Below are 23,390 nucleotides of genomic sequence, written 5' to 3' on the forward strand. Positions count from 1 at the left end.
AAACATTTAAATTGAGTAAAAAGTAGGACTGTCAACGTTGATGTGCCAACACGTGCGATTAAGCTGAAAATTTTAACTCGTTACATTACATGACTCAGATTAATCAAACTACTATTTTGACTGAAAAGCTTATAGTTCACAGCAGCGTGTTACAGGCTCGACACACTGAGTGAAAAACAAACGTTTTCTGCAAGAGCAGACAGCAACAAAAGTTGAAAACTTTTCAACTCTTTTGTTGCGTTGCTGCATGCACAGCTACATGTAAGCTCACAATCTTACGAGCACAAATTACTCCTGTCGCTCAGCTGGGTGAGGACTTACCACTGGCGCCTCATCACACAATTTCTTAGGAAATGAATGGAGATGGATATTTCTAAATTAAAGTTTAAAACCAAAATGACTTCCTTTAACACAGTGTCTCTCAATTATTTTCTGTCATGCACCCCCTAGGGATCATAATTTTTTTCACATCCTCCCAGATCCCTTTCCTCCCCAGAATTGAAATACTATTGCGAATCTATTCATATTTAATAATTTCTCGTACAAACCACTGGTTCCAGCATTGTAGGACCTTATTATCAAAACCGATTTTTATTGCTCCAACTCTCAAAATAATTTCCAAAATCAGTATATTAGGTAAATCAGTAACATTTAATGAAGACTACTCAGTTTGAAAGAGAAAAAGTGCAAATCATTCACTGGGATGTGCATTTTTGGACTTGATAGAGTAAAACTTTTTACAACTGGAAGCATTGGTTACTCGTCAGCTTGTCCAGTTTAGTTTTTCACAAGGTGTATAATTTTTAACATTTATTGTAGAAAGATTTGCAGCAATATTCCAGCTTGTCAGATGAGAAGAGATGAAAAGTGCATAACATTTTGCATTAACAATAAAAAGATAGGGTTCGTCTATTTCCAGGCCTTTTTCTGTGAGGTTACTTGCGTTTGATGGAGTATAAGGGCCAGGCTCTGAGTTTTCGATTTGTGTTACAAATATAAGTAAAGTTGGACCAGAATAAACTTGTAAATTTATTACTTTTCACCATACTGCACTAAATTGCGGGTTAGGGTTAGTAACGGGTTAGGGACGCTCCCCGCAAGTTGCAAAGTACTGCTTTAAACCGTCTTGAATATAAAAACCTAGAAAACGGAAAATCTTTAGACATGTATGGTCTGACACATGCCTGATCATGTGTCAGACCATACACCACAACAGTGTGCATATTTGCATTTCAAGTGCTGTTCAGCATGAATAATGAACAGCACTTTGGCGCAGTTTTGTAGCTGTTAGCAGGAGAAAGTGTCTCCCCCTGATCCACCCAGCTTTTAAATCATTAGGTCATACCAGGTCTGATTAAGGGGTGGAGACAGCATTTACATTTTTAAATAGAAAATACACATACAGTATGTACTCAACTATATTTCCGGAAAAATATTTACATAATAAGAATGAACTTTAGCAACTTCAAAACTAAAACAAAGCAAACAATCCGGGCCCAAACAAAATCCAAAGCGTCTCCCCTTCCTCCCAAACAATGTAGACTTTCCCAGTGAGGCTGATTGAAAACACCAAGTCCTTGTCAGCAGTGCTCATGGGCGTGTTTCCATGGCAACACATGACCAGGTGACCTCAAAGAGAGGGAGAGAATGATTAGAACAAAATCTTTAATAAATCAGGTTTACACTTTCCCACAAAACAAAAACAATACATTTATCCGTTAAATTAGTTAGAATATAAAAAGTTCAAAAGAGAGTAAAGTCCTCACAAACACATTTTTGAAATCGTCCATACAGAGGGGTTTTTGATATGCAGTATATTGGTAGCTACTCGGGGTGGCATGAGAAAGAGCTGGGTTTATCACAAACACTACTGTTTGTGTCAGTTGTGCCACAAACAAGTTTTCAAGTACTTGTATGAATGTGTAGTGGAATAAGTTTCCCTGAGTTGGCGTTGAGTACTGGGAGAAAACTCCAGCTGCTTTCTGCTACAAAAAACACAGATAATTGTTTCCATCCTAACTGTGTAGAGGGCGGCAGAAGAAGGTACATATCCCAGGGAAACATTCCTGCAAAAACCGCAACTGCCATGCATATTTATATGTCAAGCTTACAATGTTAGGTATAATGATTAATTGTGATTAATCACAGCACCCTGGTGATTAATCTGATTAGTTTTTTCAATGATTGATAGCACTAACATGAAAATACTTTAACTCTTTGGATGCTGATCAAATTGATATATTTGCTTTTTACTGTTTGATGTAGACAAAATTTGTATGAGGAAATTTACAGGCTTCTGTAAAGTATTCACAGCACTTCACTTTTTCTAATGTTATGTTACAGCCTTATTCCAAGTTGTATTAAATTAATTTCTTTCCCCAAAAGTCTACACATAAATACCCATTAGAATTTTTTGGAGTGTTTTGAAACTGTTTGAAAAGTAGAAAACCAAGACATCACATTTACATAAATATAAGCCTTGGCTTAATACTTTGTTGACTCACCTTCAAAAGCAATTCCAGCCTCTCGCCTTTTGAATATGATGCCTTCAGCTTTCCTCTCCAGTCTTTCGGCAGTTTGGCCCATTCTTCTTTGCAGTTCTTCTCCAGCTCCATCAGACTGGAGACGTCAGTCAGCCATTTTCAGATCTCTCCAAAGATGTTCATTCAAATTCAGTGGTTCTGAAAAACCTTTCATATTTGGCCATGTACTCTGCGTTATCTGACTTTTAAATGAACTGTAGCTCCAGTCTTTGGTCAAGATGCTCTGGAGCAACTTTTCATCCAGGATGTCTCTGGACATTGCTGCATACAGTTAGATGATATTGGCTGGGTTACCTCCAAACATGTCGCCTGGCTTTCACAATAAAAGTTCAGTCTTTGTCTCATCGGACTGGAGAATCTTATTTCTCCTGTTCTGAGAGTTTTTCAGGTATGGAGCTCTCGCAGTCACCACATGGCTGGAGTGGCACTGAGCTGTAAGAGCCGCCCACTGCTGCTTGCAGCTTCAATTTTCCTGGGGTTTGGAACAATTTAATTTCAGGAGGTTTGTGCTACGGTTGTAGCAGTGGGTGAAAATTAGCATAATTTGTCTCAAAAAGTTTGAAAAGAAGAGATAAAGAATAACTTTTATTTACGCATCATAGTCAAAATTGTGAGTTCCAAACAATAGAAAACTTAATTTAAATTTTCTGGCCAACATACACACAGATCTTCTGTGAAATGTACTTCAGACTTGTGTGAAATTAAACCCACTGATATTTGTGCTCTGACTGTTGGAGAATTTATGCTTACACCAAAATAATACTTTGCCATCGTCCCTCCAGGTTTGAGAAGTTGTACACTGTGATCAACATCTTGCTGCTGAACCTGATGGCGTCCTCCCTGATCTTAATGAGCAGCCTTCCCTTCCAGGCCGTCTACATGCAGAAATCTGAATGGATTTTTGGCTCAGCTATGTGCAAGATCGTCTTCAGCATCTACTACCTGGGTTTTTACAGTTCTGTTTTCTTTTTAACTCTGCTAACATTTGACCGTTACCTTGTTTTTGTACATTTTATGCCTGTAGTACATGTAAGGAGTCGACGCAATGCTATCATATCCAGTGCAGTGGTGTGGGTGATCAGTGGTTTGGCTTGCATTAGGCCCATGATCCTCCATGGTGCCTATGACCATAAAAACACTACCCACTGTGAGGAGCTTGCTCATATTGATGGTATGAATGTAGAGAAGCTAAAGAAATATGGATTTTATATTCAGCTTTGTGTCTTCTTGATCCTCCCTCTGGCTGTTATCGTATGTTGTTACATTAGGATTGTGGTCACCATTAAAAAATCCCAATCGGCTTCTAAATTCCATGCAGTTAGGGTGATATTTATGATCGTAGTATTGTTCTTCATCTGCTGGATCCCTTTTAACATTGTAGAACTGCTGCATTATGAATATGAGTCTGTTTGGAGCTGTGCAGCTAAAAAGAAACTCGGTTACGTTCTTGATGTCACCCGCAAAATGGCGTACATTTACTTCTGCATCAGTCCAATGTTTTATACATTTGTAGGAAAAAAATTTCAGAACCATTTCAAACAGCTGCTGGTGAAATGTTTCCCAAGATTACAAGATCATATTTCTTTCAATGCAAACACCACAATAAGAACTTAGTCGTAAGAAGTGAGTTTATCTTTGTGAGTTTGTCATCATTCACACTGAGTCAAACCAACTGCAGTACCTTGCAACCACATTCATGCTTTTTAAACTTCAGGCCATCTTTTCATGGTACAAAAACAACCCTCACTTTGACGTCATGTATTGTCATCATACTGAAAAATTATTTGAGGATATTAGTACTACTTAAGCTCATGAGTGTGAGTGCTTATATCATACAGCTAAACCTACAGATGGTGCCTTTTGAATCGTTTCATCCGGCTGTTTCAGTAGACCTTGAGTTAGTATTTCTAATTTCTAATTATGCTGAAAGGACGCTCTGAGAATTAATCAGATTAAGAACTAATCAGAGCAGCAGGGAAAGACCCCAATGATACCTCTGGATGAGCTGTAGAAATCCATGATTTATTTACATGACTTAGAACAAAGTGTGTAAAATAGATCATAATCTATACAATACACCGACATTTGAAATTTACAGATACCCTCCTGCTAATTTCCAGAGTAGAATTGACACAAAATGTAGACTCAATGTAAAAAAGAGTCATAATGCTTCTCTGTAAATATGTTAGCCAAATCTATCACTATATTTTATGCTGTTCTTTAAAAATGCTTTAAAGTAGTACAATCTAATAACTCCAAAAATATAAACAAAAACCACCAAAGCAACCCCAAACAGTCTCTCACTAAAGATGTGGTGGAGAGGACCCAACACACTAGCTAAGGGGTGCCCAAGTCCAGTTCTTGAGATCCACCATCCTACAACTCTCAGATACATCCCATCTCCAACACAACTGAATCAAATCAGTGGCCCATTACCAGGCCTCTAGAGAGCTGAATGGCTGCTGATGAGGGAGTTCAGCCATTTGATTCAAGTGTGTTGGACCAGGGATGTATTTCAAAGTTTGCTTGATCTTGAACATGGACTCGGGGCCCTCTGCACTGAAAGAAAAGAAAAGCAAAAGTAAAGTTGAGTAATTATTGGGATGAGTTTACAGGCAGAGGAAACATGACTGAGCTGAATGGGTGTTACTGAGAATGTCTGATTAAATGCAGAAAAATTTAAAAAGTAACAGTCATGGGGCCCTCTGTTGTCACGTTCCCCAAGTTACACACAGGAACATCTTTGGATTTGTCTTTGGATGGGAAGATTACAGTCTGCTGTAACTCCAGTTCAAACCTGATCAAGACACCAACTCCGGGCTAATTTCCAATTACCAAGTTAACATGCTTACTTTGTAACCCTAACAGTACAGTAATAACTTCTTTCATTAATATAATCTTATGAATCTAGGTGATTTTGTCTTCATTTGTTGTTTAATGTGCTATGTTCAGTCACGTCATAACAATCACGAAAAAGATCTAACAGAAATCAGCAACAAGAAAAGACTAAGCAGCAACAAACTGGTATATTACATCTTGGTTATGCTTTGTATATAAATCCACTTTATTTTTATCACTGATGAAAAAATGTCTGTCGCATCTGTATTATAATGAAATTAACATCTAAATTATTTACAGGCATCCAGCTATAGTTATATTCTGTTTTTGTTTTTTTTCTGTCTGCCGTGTGCAGAAGAAATTGTATCATGACGTTCTATAATGTATTATTTTTCTTTTGGTATGCAGTCGATAGTAAATGAAGATGTAAATAAATCATAAACGTTCCTATAGCCCTAAGCTATTAATATGTATGGATGTAATTTGTTCATTTATTTTTGCTCCTGATATTAAATGAATATCTTTAAAACAGTCTTTTATCATGACTTGTTTTCTTTTCCGTAATATTACTGGGGGTTCCAGAAGAAATTAGCTTCTATCATGGTCTTTTTCTAATGCAAAAAGAAATGCAGAAATCACAAAATGATGAAGATGAGGAGAACCAAATGGAGGAAGAGGATAGAGGTGGTAGCAGGAGCTGGTGTTTTGCTGCTGCCTTCAGTTTCATAAATGAAACAATGAATGACACTTGCCTCTGGTCAGACTGCATGATCGGGAAAGTAGTTCTATAGCTCTGTGTCCAGTCCGGTAACAACTGTTTAGGGTCTGGTCTTGGTCTGGTGTCAGTCTTTGATTTAACATTCAGTACCAGTGTTCTGATGGTCTGCACTACCCAGTGGCAGTAGCAAAAGCTCCTTAATCATCTAAATGAGCTCTCAGCGCTGCTTATCTCTGATGTTTCTCCTAGTGACTGTAGCTCTGTGTCTGGTCTGGTGACCCTAAACAGGGTCTGGTCTTCATTTCGGTGTTGGTTCGTGGTTTCACATTCAGTACTGGCGACATTAGCAATAGCTCCTTTAACATTTAAAAGAGCTCCCAGTGCTGCCTGTCTCTGATATTTCTCCCAGCATTTTTCACTCGCTAGCCACTGTTGGGGTGTAGGCACCTTAAAATCTGTCAGCACTGCATTTGTTTTTAGCTCATTAAGGTAACAATCACCTGTTAGACCCTTCGTCAGTTTTGCTCATACAAATCTGTCTTCTGGAGAGAAATGTTGAGGGCGCAAATAGGTCTTTTGGAAGTTGTGTTCAGCTCTCTCCCACTGTGCTCTAATTTTCTTTTCATGTGGAAAGTGACCTCCACACTTAAATCTAGTTTTAAGATTTAATGAGAAGAACAAAATTAAAGAAAAAAAAATTAAGTATTCTTTGTAAATATATTTGTGAAAGAATACCTATGAAAACAATAAAAAGGTGAAGAAAATAACAAATTCACATCTTAATAATGTGCCAAGGATACATTATAATAGCTAAAGAAAGGAATTATCTTTTGATCATATCTTGAGTAAAGTTTTTATGTTTTTACTTGCTACATTAAATGGCAAATTAAAATGTTGCTAAATTATTTATTGCTGGAATAATTCATTTATTAGGTTATTTATTTCTGAATATATGTATGGTAATGGCAGGATTGGCCCTCCATACTAAATGCCCCAGAGGATTTTTCATGAAAGCTGATCTCTCTGAAGCTGTTTGTACATGCCCTTATTGTCATGTCATTAGAGCTTTTACTTCACGCAAAACAGACTCAGATGAGTTCACAGACACTTCGGTACCAGAGCTCTGTTAGACTCAGAGAGACTTTCAGAGTCACTGCCTGAAGCTGCTGTCAAACACGAGGTAAGAAAACTCATCCTGGATTTGGATTTTATCTTACATACAATCTTCTTTCATACAGTGGTGTTTTAGATTAGGTCTGCTTTTTGTAGATTACCATAAAATATTGTAAAACCTGTTTTAACTGACTACATGACACTGTGTATTCTGCTTTTAACAGATTTTGCACAAAGATGACACCAACAAACTCCAGTTCTGGTTCCACAGACGAGCAGATTGAACCTTGTACCAGGGATGATGATAACAAACTGGGAGCAAATCTGTCTTACATTTACTACTTCATGTTTGTCTTCAGTTTTATCACCAACCTGCTGGTTCTGGTTATCATCCACCGGTGAGTAAAGCACCAAATTAAAACAAGTTGAACTTGAGGCATTCATAAATGTTGAAATGTGTTTGTCAGACACTACTGCAAAACATTACAAACTCTTTTTTATTATTATTTTTGCTACATCTAATATTTAAGAAATTTTATAAATGTTAATATCCAATAAAGACAGCATGACAAAATATCAAATGCAGTTTTAAAAAAGAAGAAATTAAATGAATGTTTGACTGTAATTCTGCCTGCAAATTACAGTTGCAAGCAGTTGAAATAAGTTTTTATTTTTTATTTTGATTGGAACCACATAGTATTTTCAGCTTTTGTGGTGAGAGAGCAGCATGCTTCCTTTAGGGCATGCAAGGTTCTTAGGAAATATGAGCTATTTTCCAGTAATGCTGCTGCACCTGAAGTAGTGAAACTGAAACACAATTTTTAGCAAAATGTGAACATCTGAGTATTTATTTTCTGAAGCCAAAGCTAAATGATGTGCAGTTTCTGATTCAAACAGATGAGTATTGAACTGAAAGATGCAACAGGTTGTCCAAAAAAAGCTTTGCTACTCTATTAACACTGCAACAGCAGCACAGCTTTTTAAATACATGTGCAATAAATATTGTCATTTAGTTTTGTTAACAAAGTAAATATATATTTTTTACATATATTTACATTTCAAACTTTTATCTCATTATTTTTGACCTGATTATGCAAATATCGAAACATTTCTAATGAGCATAGATATACTTCTACTTTTTGGATGTGGATCAAATAAATGTCATATTTGCTTGTTGCGTATTTGTAGAGAAAAAAACTTTGATGAAATTTAGAGGGGAGTTTCACTAGAGTCCACATGTGATCGAACCTCAACCTCACGTTTTTTTGAAGCCACCAAGAAATCCTCTTACATGATTCTGTGTGGAAGCACGATAGCTCCCTTTAAGAAGAGGTTTCCAAACAATCACCACAACCGTTTTAGGAATGGATGAATCAGGCCTCGCTCGCAAGCTAATTGGAAGAAAGGGCGTTGCTTCCAGATTAGACTGAGTGGCAGAAATGGCTCTAAATGACAAAACTTTTATAGTGGAAAAACCATCAGCAGCAAATGAACAAATAATATTAGGATACAACAGACTGAAGATTATGACTTACACTGGTCTGTTGTCATCAAGAAAACATGCTGCTCCCTCAGTTTTCAGCCAGCAGCATCCTGCAGAAACATGTTTCTCTGGATTAGACACTAGACATGCTGTGTAAGAAGAAACAAAAAATTATTTTGTTCTGTATGACATGAAATCAGCCCAACCTTTTCCTTTTTTGATTACCAAAATTATTTCTTGTTTCTACATGCCGAATATTCAGTGATCTATTTCTTTGGAAAATGTATTTATTTATTCAAATTCAGTGATTTTCCTGCCAACAGCCATCACTACCTTCAATAACTCTTTGAAGAATCTGAATTAATGAGCTACAAAAACATTTAAATTTGTTTTATTTGGGATTAATGACGTATTTTTGAATTGAATTTGAATTGTTAACACATGCTGAAATTATTAGACCTGTGAATTCTCAGATGATAAAGCCATTGTGGTAACAATTTATTTGAATGGATGTGAATAAGACTGACATGATACTGTCATGAACATGACTCTACACCACTTATGAACATGAATGAGTCTTCATCAGTCTTGACTGTTGTTATTAAGTGTCATTTGGTAAATAATGACACTTTTAAATGCAAAGTTGACATTGTTTAAAATGTTTATTATAACAATTAGACATTAACTAAGACAAAAAAAGCCAAAAGTGCTTACCTTTCAGTAATAGAGTTAGCTAACATTAACTTATAGAAAGCTAGCCTAAGTCTAAATAGCTGAAAGCTATTAATATTTCTCTCTCTATAGAGAGAAATATTTTCTTCTAAAATAAAATTTTAATTTAATTAGAAACATACCTCATATATCTATTAGGTGACGTATTTACCTCTGCTTCCTTTTACATAAGAGGTCTGGCCGACCATTTTAACTTGTGTTAGGAAGGAATGCAAGATGGAGTCTTCTTCGTCTTCTTCTTCTTCATACTTTTGGCAGACTACATGCCAGTTGGTGCACTGCTGCCTCTCACTTTTGGAGATGGCGTATTGCACTAATCAAAACAAATAACATAATTAAACAATGTTGTGTTTCAAATGCAAAGTTGATAAGTGCTTTCTTAGATATTTTTGCTGGAATACTGTAGGATCAGTTTGGTAAAGAATGTTAAGACAAACAAACAAATGACATAGTAGGTTAATATTAACACATAAAGCTATATATGTTTTTAAAGTTTGATACTTAATACATGTTATAAGATATTTATGACAGATTATGATATCTTAGCTAATGTCAAGTTGTCATAACAAAGACATTGAAACAAAGACATCTTTGCATTAAAAGTGTCATTACTTTTACTTTACTGATTTATACTTAATAACAACAGTCAAATGTTCATGAAGACGTCTTCATATTTATGACAGTGTCACGACCGTCTTATGCGCACCCCTTCAAATAAAGACTTGGCACCACTGTTTTGTAAAGGTTGTGTGTATACCATGGTTTTACAAAGGTACTGTTGGTGAACTACAAAAGTTTTCCATTATACCATTCCTATGCTTTAAAGTAATGTAATAGTAGAGAAAGTTGCAGAAGCAGCTCAGTTTCCTCCATTTGTAAGGAGAAGTTCAGTTTTACCCTTGTCTCTCCCAGTTTTTTTTTTTAATCTTTGTAAGTTCACGGTGTGGAAGCTAAAGGACTGCTATGAAAGGACAGTTAGCATGTTGGGAGGTAGATGATCAGTCCAGGCTAGATAATGACTATTGTTAAAGGTTGCAATGCTGAGAAAACTCATGTTGGGTTTTAATCTTTGAAGATTAAAACCTTCAAAGTGGCATTCTAAAGATCCATCTGGCCGAAGCTGAGACTTGGAAAACCGCTGCCATGTCCAACGTACTGCAGAAGCTTGTTGGAGAGGCTACTGCCCTAAGTTGACTCATAGGTCCAAAAGAGCCATCCAGCTGCTCCAGGGACTAAACTGTTATTTTAAGATTGGCCCCCAGGATATTGCTTAAATCTACTTTGAGACAAACTTCTATTTTTGTCTGGGCTCTGACAGAGTTAATAGAATAAAACGATTTAATTAGCATACAGTACATACCTTTTAATATGCTGGTATAATGTTAAAAGTAAAAAAAAAAAGAAATGTCTTTCTAATACTCTCACAAGTCTTATTCGAAGAACCTTTCACAGACTTGCATAAAATTAAAACCACAGATGATAATTTGTGCTCTGACTGTTGGAGAATTTATGCTTACACCAAAATAATACTTTACCATCGTCCCTCCAGGTTTGAGAAGTTGTACACTGTGATCAACATCTTGCTGCTGAACCTGGTGGCGTCCTCCCTGATCTTAATGAGCAGCCTTCCCTTCCAGGCCGTCTACATGCAGAAATCTGAATGGATTTTTGGCTCAGCTATGTGCAAGATCGTCTTCAGCATCTACTACCTGGGTTTTTACAGTTCTGTTTTCTTTTTAACTCTGCTAACATTTGACCGTTACCTTGTTTTTGTACATTTTATGCCTGTAGTACATGTAAGGAGTCGACGCAATGCTATCATTTCCAGTGCAGTGGTGTGGGTGATCAGTGGTTTGGCTTGCATTAGGCCCATGATCCTCCATGGCACCTATAGGCATTGGGGCACTGAGTACTGTGAGGAGTTTGCTCGTATTGATGGTATGAATGTAAAGAAGCTCAAAAAATCTGGATTTTATATTCAGCTTTGTGTCTTCTTGATCCTCCCTCTGGCTATTGTCATATTTTGTTATACTAGGATTGTGATCACTGTCAAAAAGTCCCGATCAGCTTCTAAATTCCATGCAGTCAGGGTGATATTTATGATCGTAGTGTTGTTCTTCATCTGCTGGATCCCTTTTAACATTGTAGAACTCCTGCATTATGAATATGAGTCTGTTTGGAGCTGTGCAGCTAAAAAGAAACTTGGTTCTGCTCTTCATGTCACCCGCAACATGGCGTACATTTACTTCTGCATCAGTCCAATGTTTTATACATTTGTAGGAAAAAAATTTCAGAACCATTTCAAACAGCTGCTGGTGAAATGTTTCCCAAGATTACAAGATCATATTTCTTTTAACACAGACATTAAAACAACACACACTTCAAGAACTGAACTTAGTCTTAAGAAATGAATTTGTCTTTGTGAGTTTGTCATCATTCACCCTGAGTCAAACCAACTGCAGTACCTTGCAACCACATTTATGCTTTTTAAACTTCAGGCCATCTTTTCATGGTACAAAAACAACCCTCACTTTGACCTCATGTATTGTCATCATACTGAAAAATTATTTGAGGATATCAGTGATAGGTATTACAATCAGTACTACTTAAGCTCATGAGTGTGAGTTCTTATATCATACAGCTAAACCTACAGATGGTGCCTTTTGAATCATTTCATCTGGCTGTTTCAGTAGACCTTGAGTTACTATTTCTAATTTCTAATTATGGGATGTATTTCAAAGTTTGCTAGATCTTGAGCTCTGTTGTCATGTTCCCCATGTTACACACAGGAACATCTTTGGATTGGGTATTTAGATGGGAAGATTACAGTCTGCTGTAACTCCTGTTTAAACCTGATCAAGACAACAAACTCCAATAACTGTTGGAGTTAACATGCTTACTTTGTAACATTACCAGTACAGTATTGACTTAATTTATTAATATAACCTTATGAATCTAGGTGTTTTTCTTTTCATGTGTTGTTTAGAGTGTTTTTTTATGTGACGTCATAACAATCACAAAGAAATCTGTTAGAAATCAGCAACAAAAAATGCTTAAGGAACAACAAACTGGTATACTAGGGTATTTGTGCTCTGTATATGCGCACACTTTATGTAATATCAGTGATACAAATGTCTGTCGCAACTGTATTATAATAAAATTCACAGCAAAATCCTTTATAAGCAGACAACTATAATCTATACCCTTGTATTATTTAACAGACTTGAAATTATTAGCAAAAAATAGATACCACTAGAATACTTGTCCAATGATCAGGATGATTCTGTTTTTCTGTTTTTGTGTGTGCTGAGGAAATAATATCATCCCGTTGTATTGTGTAGTTTGTTTATTTTTTTGATTGGTATGCAGTGTATAGTAAGTGAAGATGTAATTAAATCAGAAACTGGCCTCACATTATGCAAAGCCATTAATATATAAGGATATAAGTTATGTTTGTTTACTTTTTTTATTCTGTACATTAAATTGGATGTCTTCAAAACTGTCTTTGTCATGACTTGCTTTCTTTTTAGTAATATTACTGGGGATTCCAGGAGAAATTTATGCTAGCTGTCAGGTGCTGCAAACACATTAAAAAACAAACAAACAAATAAACAAAAAAAAAACAACCAAAAAACAAATGCAACAGAAAATGCTGCAACCACAAACAATATACTGCATTCACAAATAAGATGCTGTAATCACAAAATAAAATTGTCCTCAGATTTTCCTTAAATCCAAGGATAAAATGCTCAAAATATCAACTATAGTCAGAGTGACTGGTCCCCAGTATTTTACCCCATATGGTTCCTCTGAGTCTCCTTCATAGAGTCCCAAGACAGCTCAGAAGAAATGTCTTCTCCTGGACCTGAGGTTTTTAAATTGATGACTAAAATGAACGACCAAGTCCTGCTGGGCACATCTTTTCTTAGTGCTCACAAAGCAGACTTTACCTCATCACAACCACCTGGCTGGGATTACCCAAAACAACCTCCACTCTCCGTATCAGAGGTCTGAGGCTGGGCTCCAGGTAGTAGCTTTACACCTGTCTACCTCTAGAATGCGTCTGGTCCCCCGTCAGTACCAAACAGGACAGTACCTGTCTGGATCACTAAAAGAATATTAACAAAAAACAGAAATACTAAATGCAGCAGTCTAAAATCAAACCTCAGTCTCATCCCATGTCTAATTCATGAAATATCTGCCACCAAGTTACTTAAACCGACCCTTAACAAAACCTCAAAATATGTCAAACATTTCTATACTGACTCCAATCATCTTTTATCTGCTATATGCATTGATTATGGCTGCTTAATAATTGTGGGAGATTTCAACATGTATGTTGACAAGCTTGAAGACAGAGGAGTAAAAAAGCTGTGTGATACTCAACAGTCAGACATGTTGAGTTGGTCTGAGTCAACATGTCAAACAAGCAACACACAATCGACGACACGATTACTGAGCTGGTTATCAGTGAACATTTCTGAGGTCTCTGTAACTGATGTCGCCCTGTCTGATCTTTTCTCAGTTTTTCAAAAAAATACTTTCTCTGTTGACTCACTTAGTCTAAAATCAAACCTCAGTCTCACCCCATGTCGAATTTGTAATGTTCTTTACATACATTTTGTAATGTAAAGAACATTGCAAAATGTTGTTTCACAGACAATACAGCAGAAACATAAGATCAGATCTTCTCTTACACCTCACCTCTATGTTGCAACCTTGTAGATGAGTGAGTAGATAAATTCCACTCTACAATTTCAGATATCATTGATTTTACGCTTCTGTTAAAGTGAACGTCGTGTCTAGTAGGAAAAAGACTCCATGGAAACATGAACAAACAATTAGATCTGCAAGAAACCTTTGTCACAGGGCTGAATGTAAAAGGCATAAAACTCAACTTCATGTTTACTATGAAATCTTCAAAGATTCCATAGCAATCACTCAACACTAAAACCTCGGTTCTAGTGTTTGCGTCAGTCATAAACAAAAACATTAATGCTCGTGCTTTACTTACCACAGCTGACAGGATCAAAACCCTCCTGTGACTCAACCACTGCTTCTTGAACTTGCCTCTTCTTTGAAGAGTAAATAAAAAGAAAATTAGAGGGTTAAGCTGAACATCCTCACTAAATCCAATATCAATGCCGTGTCCAAGCATAACAAATGCAGAAAAAAATATGACTATAAAAGCCTAGAAGAAATTATAAATCAATTAAACTCACGTTCATGCACTCTTGATTTCCATTTTCTTTAAGAAAGTCCTGCCTGTCATGGTATCTGATCTGATTCAAATGGTAAACTCATCGCTTCCATCAGGAGTTTTCCCCCAGGCTTTAAAAACAGCAGCCATTAAAACACTGATAAATGAACAACAATTTGGACAAATCACTGCTGCAGAATTACAGGCCGACCTCTGACCTCCCATTCATCAGTAAAATTATTGAAAAAGCTGTGTTTAAACAATTAACCAACTGTTTTGATGTCTTTCCATGGTTTCCATGGCTACCACAGTACAGAGACTGCCCTCGCCCTTAGTGTAAAGACTGGAGAATTGGGTCAGAATTCTCACCTGGTTCGAATCTTACATAAAGAACATCGTTCTTTGAAATGCTTTAAAGTAGTACAACATCTGTTAGAGGTTGAGGAGAAGAGGGTGATAGCATAAGCTAACAACGCCAATAATAAAAAAACAAGCAACCCCAAACAGTCTCTCACTAAAGATGTGGTGGAGAGGACCCAACACACTAGCTAAGGGGTGCCCAAGTCCAGTTCTTGAGATCCACCATCCTACAACTCTCAGATACATCCCATCTCCAACACAACTGAATCAAATCAGTGGCCCATTACCAGGCCTCTAGAGAGCTGAATGGCTGCTGATGAGGGAGTTCAGCCATTTGATTCAAGTGTGTTGGACCAGGGATGTATTTCAAAGTTTGCTTGATCTTGAACATGGACTCGGGGCCCTCTGCACTGAAAGAAAAGAAAAGTAAAAGTAAAGTTGAGTAATTATTGGGATGAGTTTACAGGCAGAGGAAACATGACTGAGCTGAATGGGTGTTACTGAGAATCTGAGATTAAATGCAAAAGAATTTTAAAAAGTAACAGTCATGTTTCCCAAGTTACACACAGGAACATTTTGGATTTGTCTTTAGATGGGAAGCTTACAGTCTGCTGTAACTCCAGTTCAAACCTGATCAAAACAACAAACTCCAGGATATGTTCCAATAACTGTTTTAGTTAACAGGCTTACTTTGTAACACTACCAGTACAGTAATGACTACATTCATTAATATGATCTTATGAATCTAGGTGTTTTTGTTTTCATGTGTTGCTTAGAGTGTTTTGTTAAGTGACATCATAACAATCACAGAAAAAATCTAACAGAAATCAACAACAATACAATCTTAAGCAGCAACAAACAGGTATATTACATCTTGCTTAAATACATGCACACTTTAATGCATGTATTTATATCCGTGTAATATCCGTGACAAAAATGTCTGTCACATCTGTATTGTAGTAAAATTCACATTATATCACAAGTCTTTCTAGGAAAACAGAAAGACAGCTATTAGGTATATTATTTAACAGACTTAATCCAATATTTTTCTGATGATCAGGATGTTTCTGGTTTTGTTTTTTTGTTTTTTTCTGTCTACTGTGCTGGACTATTTGTAACATTGCATTGTATAGTTTTTTTTTGTTTTTTTTGTATGCCATGTACAAGTGAACATGTAAATAAATCAAAAACTGGCCGGACATCTTGCAAAACTATTAATATGTAAATAAATAATTTATGTTCATAATTTAATGTATTTTTACTCCTGTACATTAAATGAATGTCTTTTAAACTTTCCTTTATCATGACTTGCTTTCTTTTTCATATTAATATGGGGGATTCCAGGAGAAAGTAACTACTATTATTGTGTTGTTCAAATGCAAAAACTGAAAATGAATTATAAACACGATAAAGAAATTAGGGAAGATTTAAAAGTTTAGTGCATTTCTATACATATTTATTAACATGCTGCCTTGCCCACATCTGGTGATCGGACCACATTGACCTGCTTCACATCCAAATAACCACATAGCCACATAAACTCACTTAAAAATAAATCAGATTTTGCTGACTTGCAATTTTTGTGCAGTTATTTCAGTTAGAAACTCTTTGAAAGTCCAGCTGTGTAGTTTAGCAGACATTAAGTCACATTTAGTGACATTCTCACTAAAACCAGGAAGATAGAGCACATAACACCAGTTTTAAAGTCCCTCCACTGGATCCCTGTAGCTCAAAGAATAGACTTTAAAATACTGTTGTTAGTTTACAAATCACTGAACGGCTTAGCACCACAATACATTAAAGATCTGCTGTTGTTGTATCAACCCTCCAGACCTCTCAGGTTCTGGTTCTGCTCTGCTCTGCATCCCCAGAACCAGAACCAAACGAGGAGAAGCAGCTTTCAGGATCTATGAACCCCAAATTTGGAACAAACTTCCAGAAAACTGTAAAACAGCTGAAACACTGACTTCTTTTAAATATCAACTAAAAACCCACCTGTTTAGGATTGTATTTGAAATGTAATCAATTACAAATTTATTGATGGAACTTGACTTAATGCTGTGTTTTGATTATTGATTCTATGTTGCATTGTGTTTCTGTGTTTGCAATGATGTAAAGCACTTTGAAATGCCTTGCTGCTGAAATGTGCTATACAAATAAAATTTGATTGATTGATTGATTGATTAAATTTGAGCTAGAAGCAGGACAGTAAATAATGTTAAAATGTGGGTAGGAAGAAACATTCAGCATGCTAACAGCAGGTTCCTAAGGGCAGTAGTGTTACACACGGAGCAGTGAGAAATGAATAAAAACAACAGTTATAAAAACAGAACTAAAGAAGATTGACAGCCTGGGAGTTCTGCAGTTTTGTGAAATGAGTAGGGTTTATGTCTGAATGGAGAACAGGAGGAGGGATGTTTAAAAGCAAGTCACTGCGGCTCAGCGCCACCTGACAGCTTGCTCCGCCTCTGGTGAACAATGTATTCTGCTGCTTTCGCCTTGATTTAGCAGAATACAGCCGTATTTATAGGGCTGTCATAAATATCCACAGTTATGACCTGAAACTCTCTACAAAGTGCTTTGTCTCACTTTTTGTTCTCTTTAAGGCTTCGCTGCCTTTGATGATTTGTTGTGTCGGTTACTGTGACCTGAAGTAGGGCCAAAGTAGAGACAGCAACTTGGAATGAGCATGTTGAAGGATTTAATGAAAAAATAAAACTTACAGAACAGGTACAAGGTGGCAAGAGTAATGTTAGGTGTAAAGAAAAACCTTTAAAAACTGACAGAGGAACCAGATGAGGTATAATCAGAGTAGATGTGGAACAGCTATGGCAGAGTGACAGCAAAGGAACAGAGGGAAGAGGACTAAGGCTGTGTTCACACTGCAGCCTGAAGTGACCCAATTCCAATTTTTTGTCAAATCAGATTTTTTTGTGGCGGCCGTACACACTTCCAAATATAAGAAACTTGTATGTGTTCTCCAGTGTGAATGGGGAAACGACCTGAAAGTGTCCGGTACGCGCAGTAGAGGACGCAATAACATCACAGTGCTCAGTGTTTTGCCAACTGCCATAAAAAGAAGAAGTGCTCAGTGTTTGCGGAAGTAAACATGGATGCTAACGGTGGAGTAAAGCTTAAGATTTTGAAGTTGTTGTGCAGCATATTAACAACTTAATCCTCATTATAGTCCGCCATGGTTGTTGTTTTCCTTCCCGCTTGTGCGTATCAGGATGCAGAATAGTGACGTTTGTCGAGTATCAGTGACGTTCAGATTGGATGAATGCGACCTGAACGTTTGGTCACATGTGAATCGGATACGTATTGGATACTAAAAGTGGCCTGGGTCGCATTCGAAAAGAATCAGACGTGTGTTGTTCAGACTGTCATGAAAAGATCAAATACAAGTCGCGTTACATCAAAAAAAGTCGGAATTGGATCACTTCAGGCTGCAGTGTGAATGTGGCCTAATTAACACAAAGGGAGCTGAACTAAGACTCAAGGAACCAGTAGTGATAAGACTAACACTGATCAAAGAGAAATAAACCCAAACACAGAGAAATGAACTGAATATGACAAGAACTACCAAACATAAACCGACAACAAGGGATGACTACATGGGCAATAATTCAGTAACAATATACACTGCTCAAAAAAATAAAGGGAACACTCAAATAACACATCCTAGATCTGAATGAAAGAAATATTCTCATTGAATACTTTGTCCTGAGCAAAGTTTCATTTGCACAACAGCAGGTGAAATTGATTGTCAATCAGTGTTGCTTCCTAAGTGGACAGTTTGATTTCACAGAAGTTTGATTTACTTGGAGTTATATTGTGTTGTTTAAGTGTTCCCTTTATTTTTTTGAGCAGTGTATATTGCGATAGACACGAAATCAATATCAATAGAGCTGACAAGCTATTCCGTAATTTCACTGAACTCAGATCCAGAACTGCACAGCATTCTGGGGGATGTAGGCAGAGAAAGAACTTTAGCCGCTCAACCTCAACCAAGCAATGTTGGTGGCATCACTCACTCTTTGGTTACCTATCAACAACCTGTTGAGTAACTTGAGTCAGAATGTGAAATTCAAGTAAAGTTTGTGTCAGTGAAGTGCATCACATCACCACACCTGGTCCAACTCCACATCCAAACAGACTCCTCTGCAGAAATTGTGCTTTTATCTTACTAGCTGCATTTGTATTATGATGCTGTGACAATACTGTTGTTGTACTCTAAAAACAGAGAATACTCTAAAAAGTGTATTTGAAACAATTAAATTCAATGCCTTGTTTGTATCTTAGGTTTGATGTCATGATGTACGCTTCACCAGATCCTGTACCGATCCTGTGGTGGTGCGGGGGTTAAACACAATTCACATAAGGAGACCTTAGTGATCAATGTGGCCGTCGCAGGTTCGATGCCTAGCTGACAGGTCCCATCTTTAAATTTGATGAGCTAATGCTTTACTTTGGCTTTGTCATTTCTGCTCCCATGTGGCAGGATAGAAGCTGCTCATTCATGACCCTGTTTCTTGTAAACACAAACTTCTTCAGAATTCTCTCCTGGTTTGTGTACGCCACAAGTTGAAAACTCATCTCATTGCCCTGTGTACGTCAGTCTTGTTAAGCAACTTGTCTGTTCTCGTCCAGTTCTCACTTTCTCTTCTTAATATCTGATCTGGATTGGGGATGTCTTTTTTTGGCAGGAGCTGTTCAGCTCTTTAACTCACTTCTCACTTTGGAGAGCTTGAGTGTAGTGAGGTGAATAAAGAATGATTCATTTCTTGGCTGAATTAAGCAGTAAGGGTCACATTACTGTTTACTCCAGTCTCTGTTTTTCTTATTTTTTTGTTATTATCATTATTGTCTGGGCTGCACAGTGGCGCAGTTGGTAGCACTGTTGCCTTGCAGCAAGAAGGTCCTGGGTTCGATTCCCGGCCAGGGTCTTTCTGCATGGAGTTTGCATGTTCTCCCTGTGCATGCGTGGGTTCTCTCCGGGTACTCCGGCTTCCTCCCACAGTCCAAAAACATGACTGTCAGGTTAATTGGTTTCTCTAAATTCTCCCTAGGTGTGAGTGTGTGTGTGCATGGTTGTTTGTCCTGTTTGTCTCTGTGTTGCCCTGCGACAGACTGGCGACCTGTCCAGGGTGTACCCCGCCTCTCGCCCGGAACGTAGCTGGAGATGGGCACCAGCAACCCTCCCGACCCCATTAGGGACAAGGGTGAACAGAAAATGGATGGATGGATGGATGGATCATTATTGTCTCCAGCAGATGAAGGTAGACTGTTGGCTGTTATGTTGCACTTGGTACTAAGAGAAACCAACGTTACGCAGTCATTTCCTGTGTAGTGTTGTGGCTGATCAGCAATTTGGCTTGCATCAGACCGATGCTCCTCCATGGCACCTTTAAGCAGTTTGGCACTGAGCACTGTGAGGAATTTGCTCATATTCAGGATATTAATGTAAAGACGCTCAAAAAATCTGGGTTTTATATTCAGCTTTTTGTTTCTTTAATCCTCCCTCTGGCTGTTATCATATTTTGTTTTGCTATAATTGTGATCACTGTCAAATTATCCAAAGTTTCTTCTAAATCCAAAGTAGTCAGGCTGGTGTTTGTCATTGTACTGCTCTTCTTTAGCTGCTATATACCTCTTAACATTGTAGATCTCCTGCAATATGAGTTCACAAGCTGTGAGGCTCCACAGAAACTCTGCGACTCTCTTCAAATCACCCGTAGCATGGCGTACTTTTACATCAATCCCGTCTTTTACACACTTGTGGGGAGAAAACTCCAGGAGTACTTAAGACAGCTGCTGGTGAAACATTTCTCAGGTTTAAGCTTATTTTTGTCCATAAAGACAACCAAGGAGCAAGAACTAAACTTAGTGATTGGAAGGGTAGTGTGGTTTTCTCAAAGACTCCTGAAAACGCTCTGTGACACTCTTGTATATTTCAATAGCAAAATCATACAGGGTAACTAGCAGAAGTATTCAAGAGCCTAGATCTTTTTTCATGTCTCAACCACAATCTACAGACCTGTTTATTGGGAGATCAAGGGTGTACCACTGCTATGAGGTGCTTTTCAGAACTACTCGTTTTGCTGCATTCTTTTTAAATGTGACTGAGACATTTCATGCCCCGTCCCCCTCCAGGTTGCTGAGCGGTCCAAACAAACCCTGGACACAATTAAGACGTTTGCTAATGGGACCCTCAAGAAAGACATTGAATGGATTTGGATCATGTGTTGTCCAAAACAAAAATTGCAAAAATAAAGTCAAATAATTCTATCCAAATCATCCATACCCTCAAGAAGTTAGCTAAAACTAGTACAGAGTGCTAGCAGAAGCAGAAGGCCCCAATGCTTCTATCAAACCAATGGCCAGGACACCATTTTCATGTCTGAAATAAGCTCTATTATCATTTTAGTGTTACTAGCAGCTTACCGTTTTGCTGAGTCCCTCGTTTCTGTGGAGAGAAGGAACGATGCCTCAGTGAAAGTCTTTCTGAAAATCCCTCTTGATAATGGTGGAGGTTGCTGAAGCTCTCCTCCTTAAGTGCTTCATGCAAACAAGTGGGACTTTTCCCACTGATCTGAGTACATTTATGACAGAAATAAAATTAGACCAAACACTTCGATGCTGGGGAATGATGTAAGGGATTCTGTGTGTTAATATACGGTAGAACCAAACATTTTGACTTGTTTCCTTGCAACTTCCTGTTTCCATCTTACTTACAATCACTCGAGTGTTTAATCGAGAAACAAAATGCAAAATAGCGCCCTACAAGACAGTTTGCTTGATCGCAAATGAGATGCTGCCTTTTAATCTAATTAAAAGCCAGCATTTCAAAAATGCTGCAAACATCTGACACCCAGTACAAAACAGGAACAAGACTCAACAAGAAATTAACACAAAATTACAAGGTAATTAGAATCAAATAAAGCTACAAAATAAACTGAGATCCTAACAGAAAGTTAATAATGTTACATTTCAAGTTTACATGCAACAGCATAAAGACAATACTGATTTCATATTAATGGATTCCGTTTTTACAGGCAACTTAATGTACAATATATTATTATTACTTGTTTCTTTCATTGTAATTAATGCCTTTATAACGAAGCTTACGATGTTATGAAGAGGAAGGAACAGAAATATGTTTATTTTGGTTTTATGGTTATTTTTTGATCTGATGAATACTTGCATAGTAATATGACAACATGTGTCATAACTTTTCGCAGGTGTGACAATGTATTGTTTGCTAACAAATGAAGGCAAACATCGAGCTGGAGGCAGACTACCGACCAATCACGATGCAAATTTGTGGCACATTTACTAACATATCAAGCATCACAAGTAAGTACGTTTTGATAAATGAATTTATGTATGTTTATAATTGTTGCTACTTAGTGATACAAAAGTAGCAGCATTTAAATAAATGTAACCTCTTGAGGTTGACTTTGGCATAATTACTAATTTTCACAGGTTACCATTGACAACCATTTCAATTGATCGGAATTTACCTCATAGGAAATTTGATGAAAACACAGAAAGGAAACCTGTATACTTGTGCATTTATCAATTATTGCACAAGGTGGGCATGATGATGACGCCCTTGAATATTGTTGCCTAACGTACAGCGAAGTGCTAACCTGGCCCTGGTTAGCATTCGTCAACAACTCATTGGTGGAGGTGAGAGCATCGTGCCACACAAATAACTATCCGGCTGAAACAGAGCGGGCTAATGAGTAAAGCAAAATTCTTGAGATAATTTCCAGTACCTCGATTGTAATAACTGAGGTACTGGAAACATTCGATGAATCGTTACGGCCCTGTCCTTCAGCTCGGTCAGTCTGCTGCTCTCTCAGCAGGTTTGAAATGCTGATATTGAACGGCTGATTGCAACTCTTTCTCGTTTCTGAGAAGCAAAGGTATTTATTTTCATTTCATCAGAAATGTGAAGCTGCTGAGGTGAACTCACGTCACTGTGGTTTCACCAGACTGTTGGTGTAAGCCTAACATTCTGCAGCTGATGTTCTTTTTTGTTGTTGTTGAAGAGTTCAGGTATTCAGTTTTAGTTCATGTCACAAAAACCACTGAGTGGGTTTACATACAGACCACTAAGTGCACTGCAACCTGAGCTTTGTTTTTGTGGCTAAAAGATGATTTCTGATAGCATTTACCACAAGGAAGAGAAGACATCCTTCAGATGGTAGAGGCAGTAGAAAAACATGTTTGGGATGTTAAATTGCTGTCAAGCCGATTGAATTGTTTTTTTCTATATAGGCCAAGCAGTATGTCTTATTTCTGTCGTGAATCCTGGACACAACAGCGATAAAAAGTCAGCATAGAACAATCTCTACAGCCACAGCCAAATAGTCATCACCCTCTCCTCACAAATCA

The 23,390-nt window shown here is 37.4% G+C and overlaps 3 protein-coding genes across 6 annotated transcripts in view; all 3 read left to right on the top strand.

The window, feature by feature from the left end:
• LOC106699786 (C-C chemokine receptor type 3-like) overlaps positions 1 to 23,390 on the top strand; it is a 37,890-nt gene that overhangs the window by 5,781 nt on the left and 8,719 nt on the right. Inside the window, exon 3 of one of the 4 annotated variants that reach the window (XM_023326075.1) lies at positions 22,229 to 22,343. The exons of 2 other annotated variants lie outside the window; for them this stretch is intronic. Coding sequence is in view for 1 of the 2 variants with exons in the window: in XM_023326078.1 (XP_023181846.1) it covers positions 3,326 to 4,157 (832 nt within the window). In the remaining variant the exon portion in view is untranslated. Of the gene's footprint in view, positions 1 to 3,325; positions 5,913 to 22,228; positions 22,344 to 23,390 lie in introns of those variants that run through there. One more of the 4 variants, XM_023326078.1, reaches the window with a different exon arrangement.
• Positions 6,021 to 16,210, top strand: LOC106699788 (C-C chemokine receptor type 3-like). Its single transcript, XM_023326079.1, has 3 exons — positions 6,021 to 7,279; positions 7,437 to 7,610; positions 10,977 to 16,210. The coding sequence occupies exons 2-3, from the start codon at positions 7,450 to 7,452 to the stop codon at positions 11,836 to 11,838; spliced, it is 1,023 nt and encodes a 340-aa protein (XP_023181847.1). The 5' UTR covers positions 6,021 to 7,279; positions 7,437 to 7,449; the 3' UTR covers positions 11,839 to 16,210.
• On the top strand, positions 19,303 to 21,148 carry LOC106699787 (C-C chemokine receptor type 1-like). The gene is made up of 3 exons (XM_023326312.1): positions 19,303 to 19,323; positions 20,271 to 20,820; positions 21,141 to 21,148. Exons 1-3 carry the CDS (start codon positions 19,303 to 19,305, stop codon positions 21,146 to 21,148), a joined length of 579 nt encoding a protein of 192 aa, XP_023182080.1.

The sequence above is a fragment of the Xiphophorus maculatus genome, chromosome 21 (assembly GCF_002775205.1).
Source record: "Xiphophorus maculatus strain JP 163 A chromosome 21, X_maculatus-5.0-male, whole genome shotgun sequence".
Taxonomy (NCBI): domain Eukaryota; kingdom Metazoa; phylum Chordata; class Actinopteri; order Cyprinodontiformes; family Poeciliidae; genus Xiphophorus; species Xiphophorus maculatus.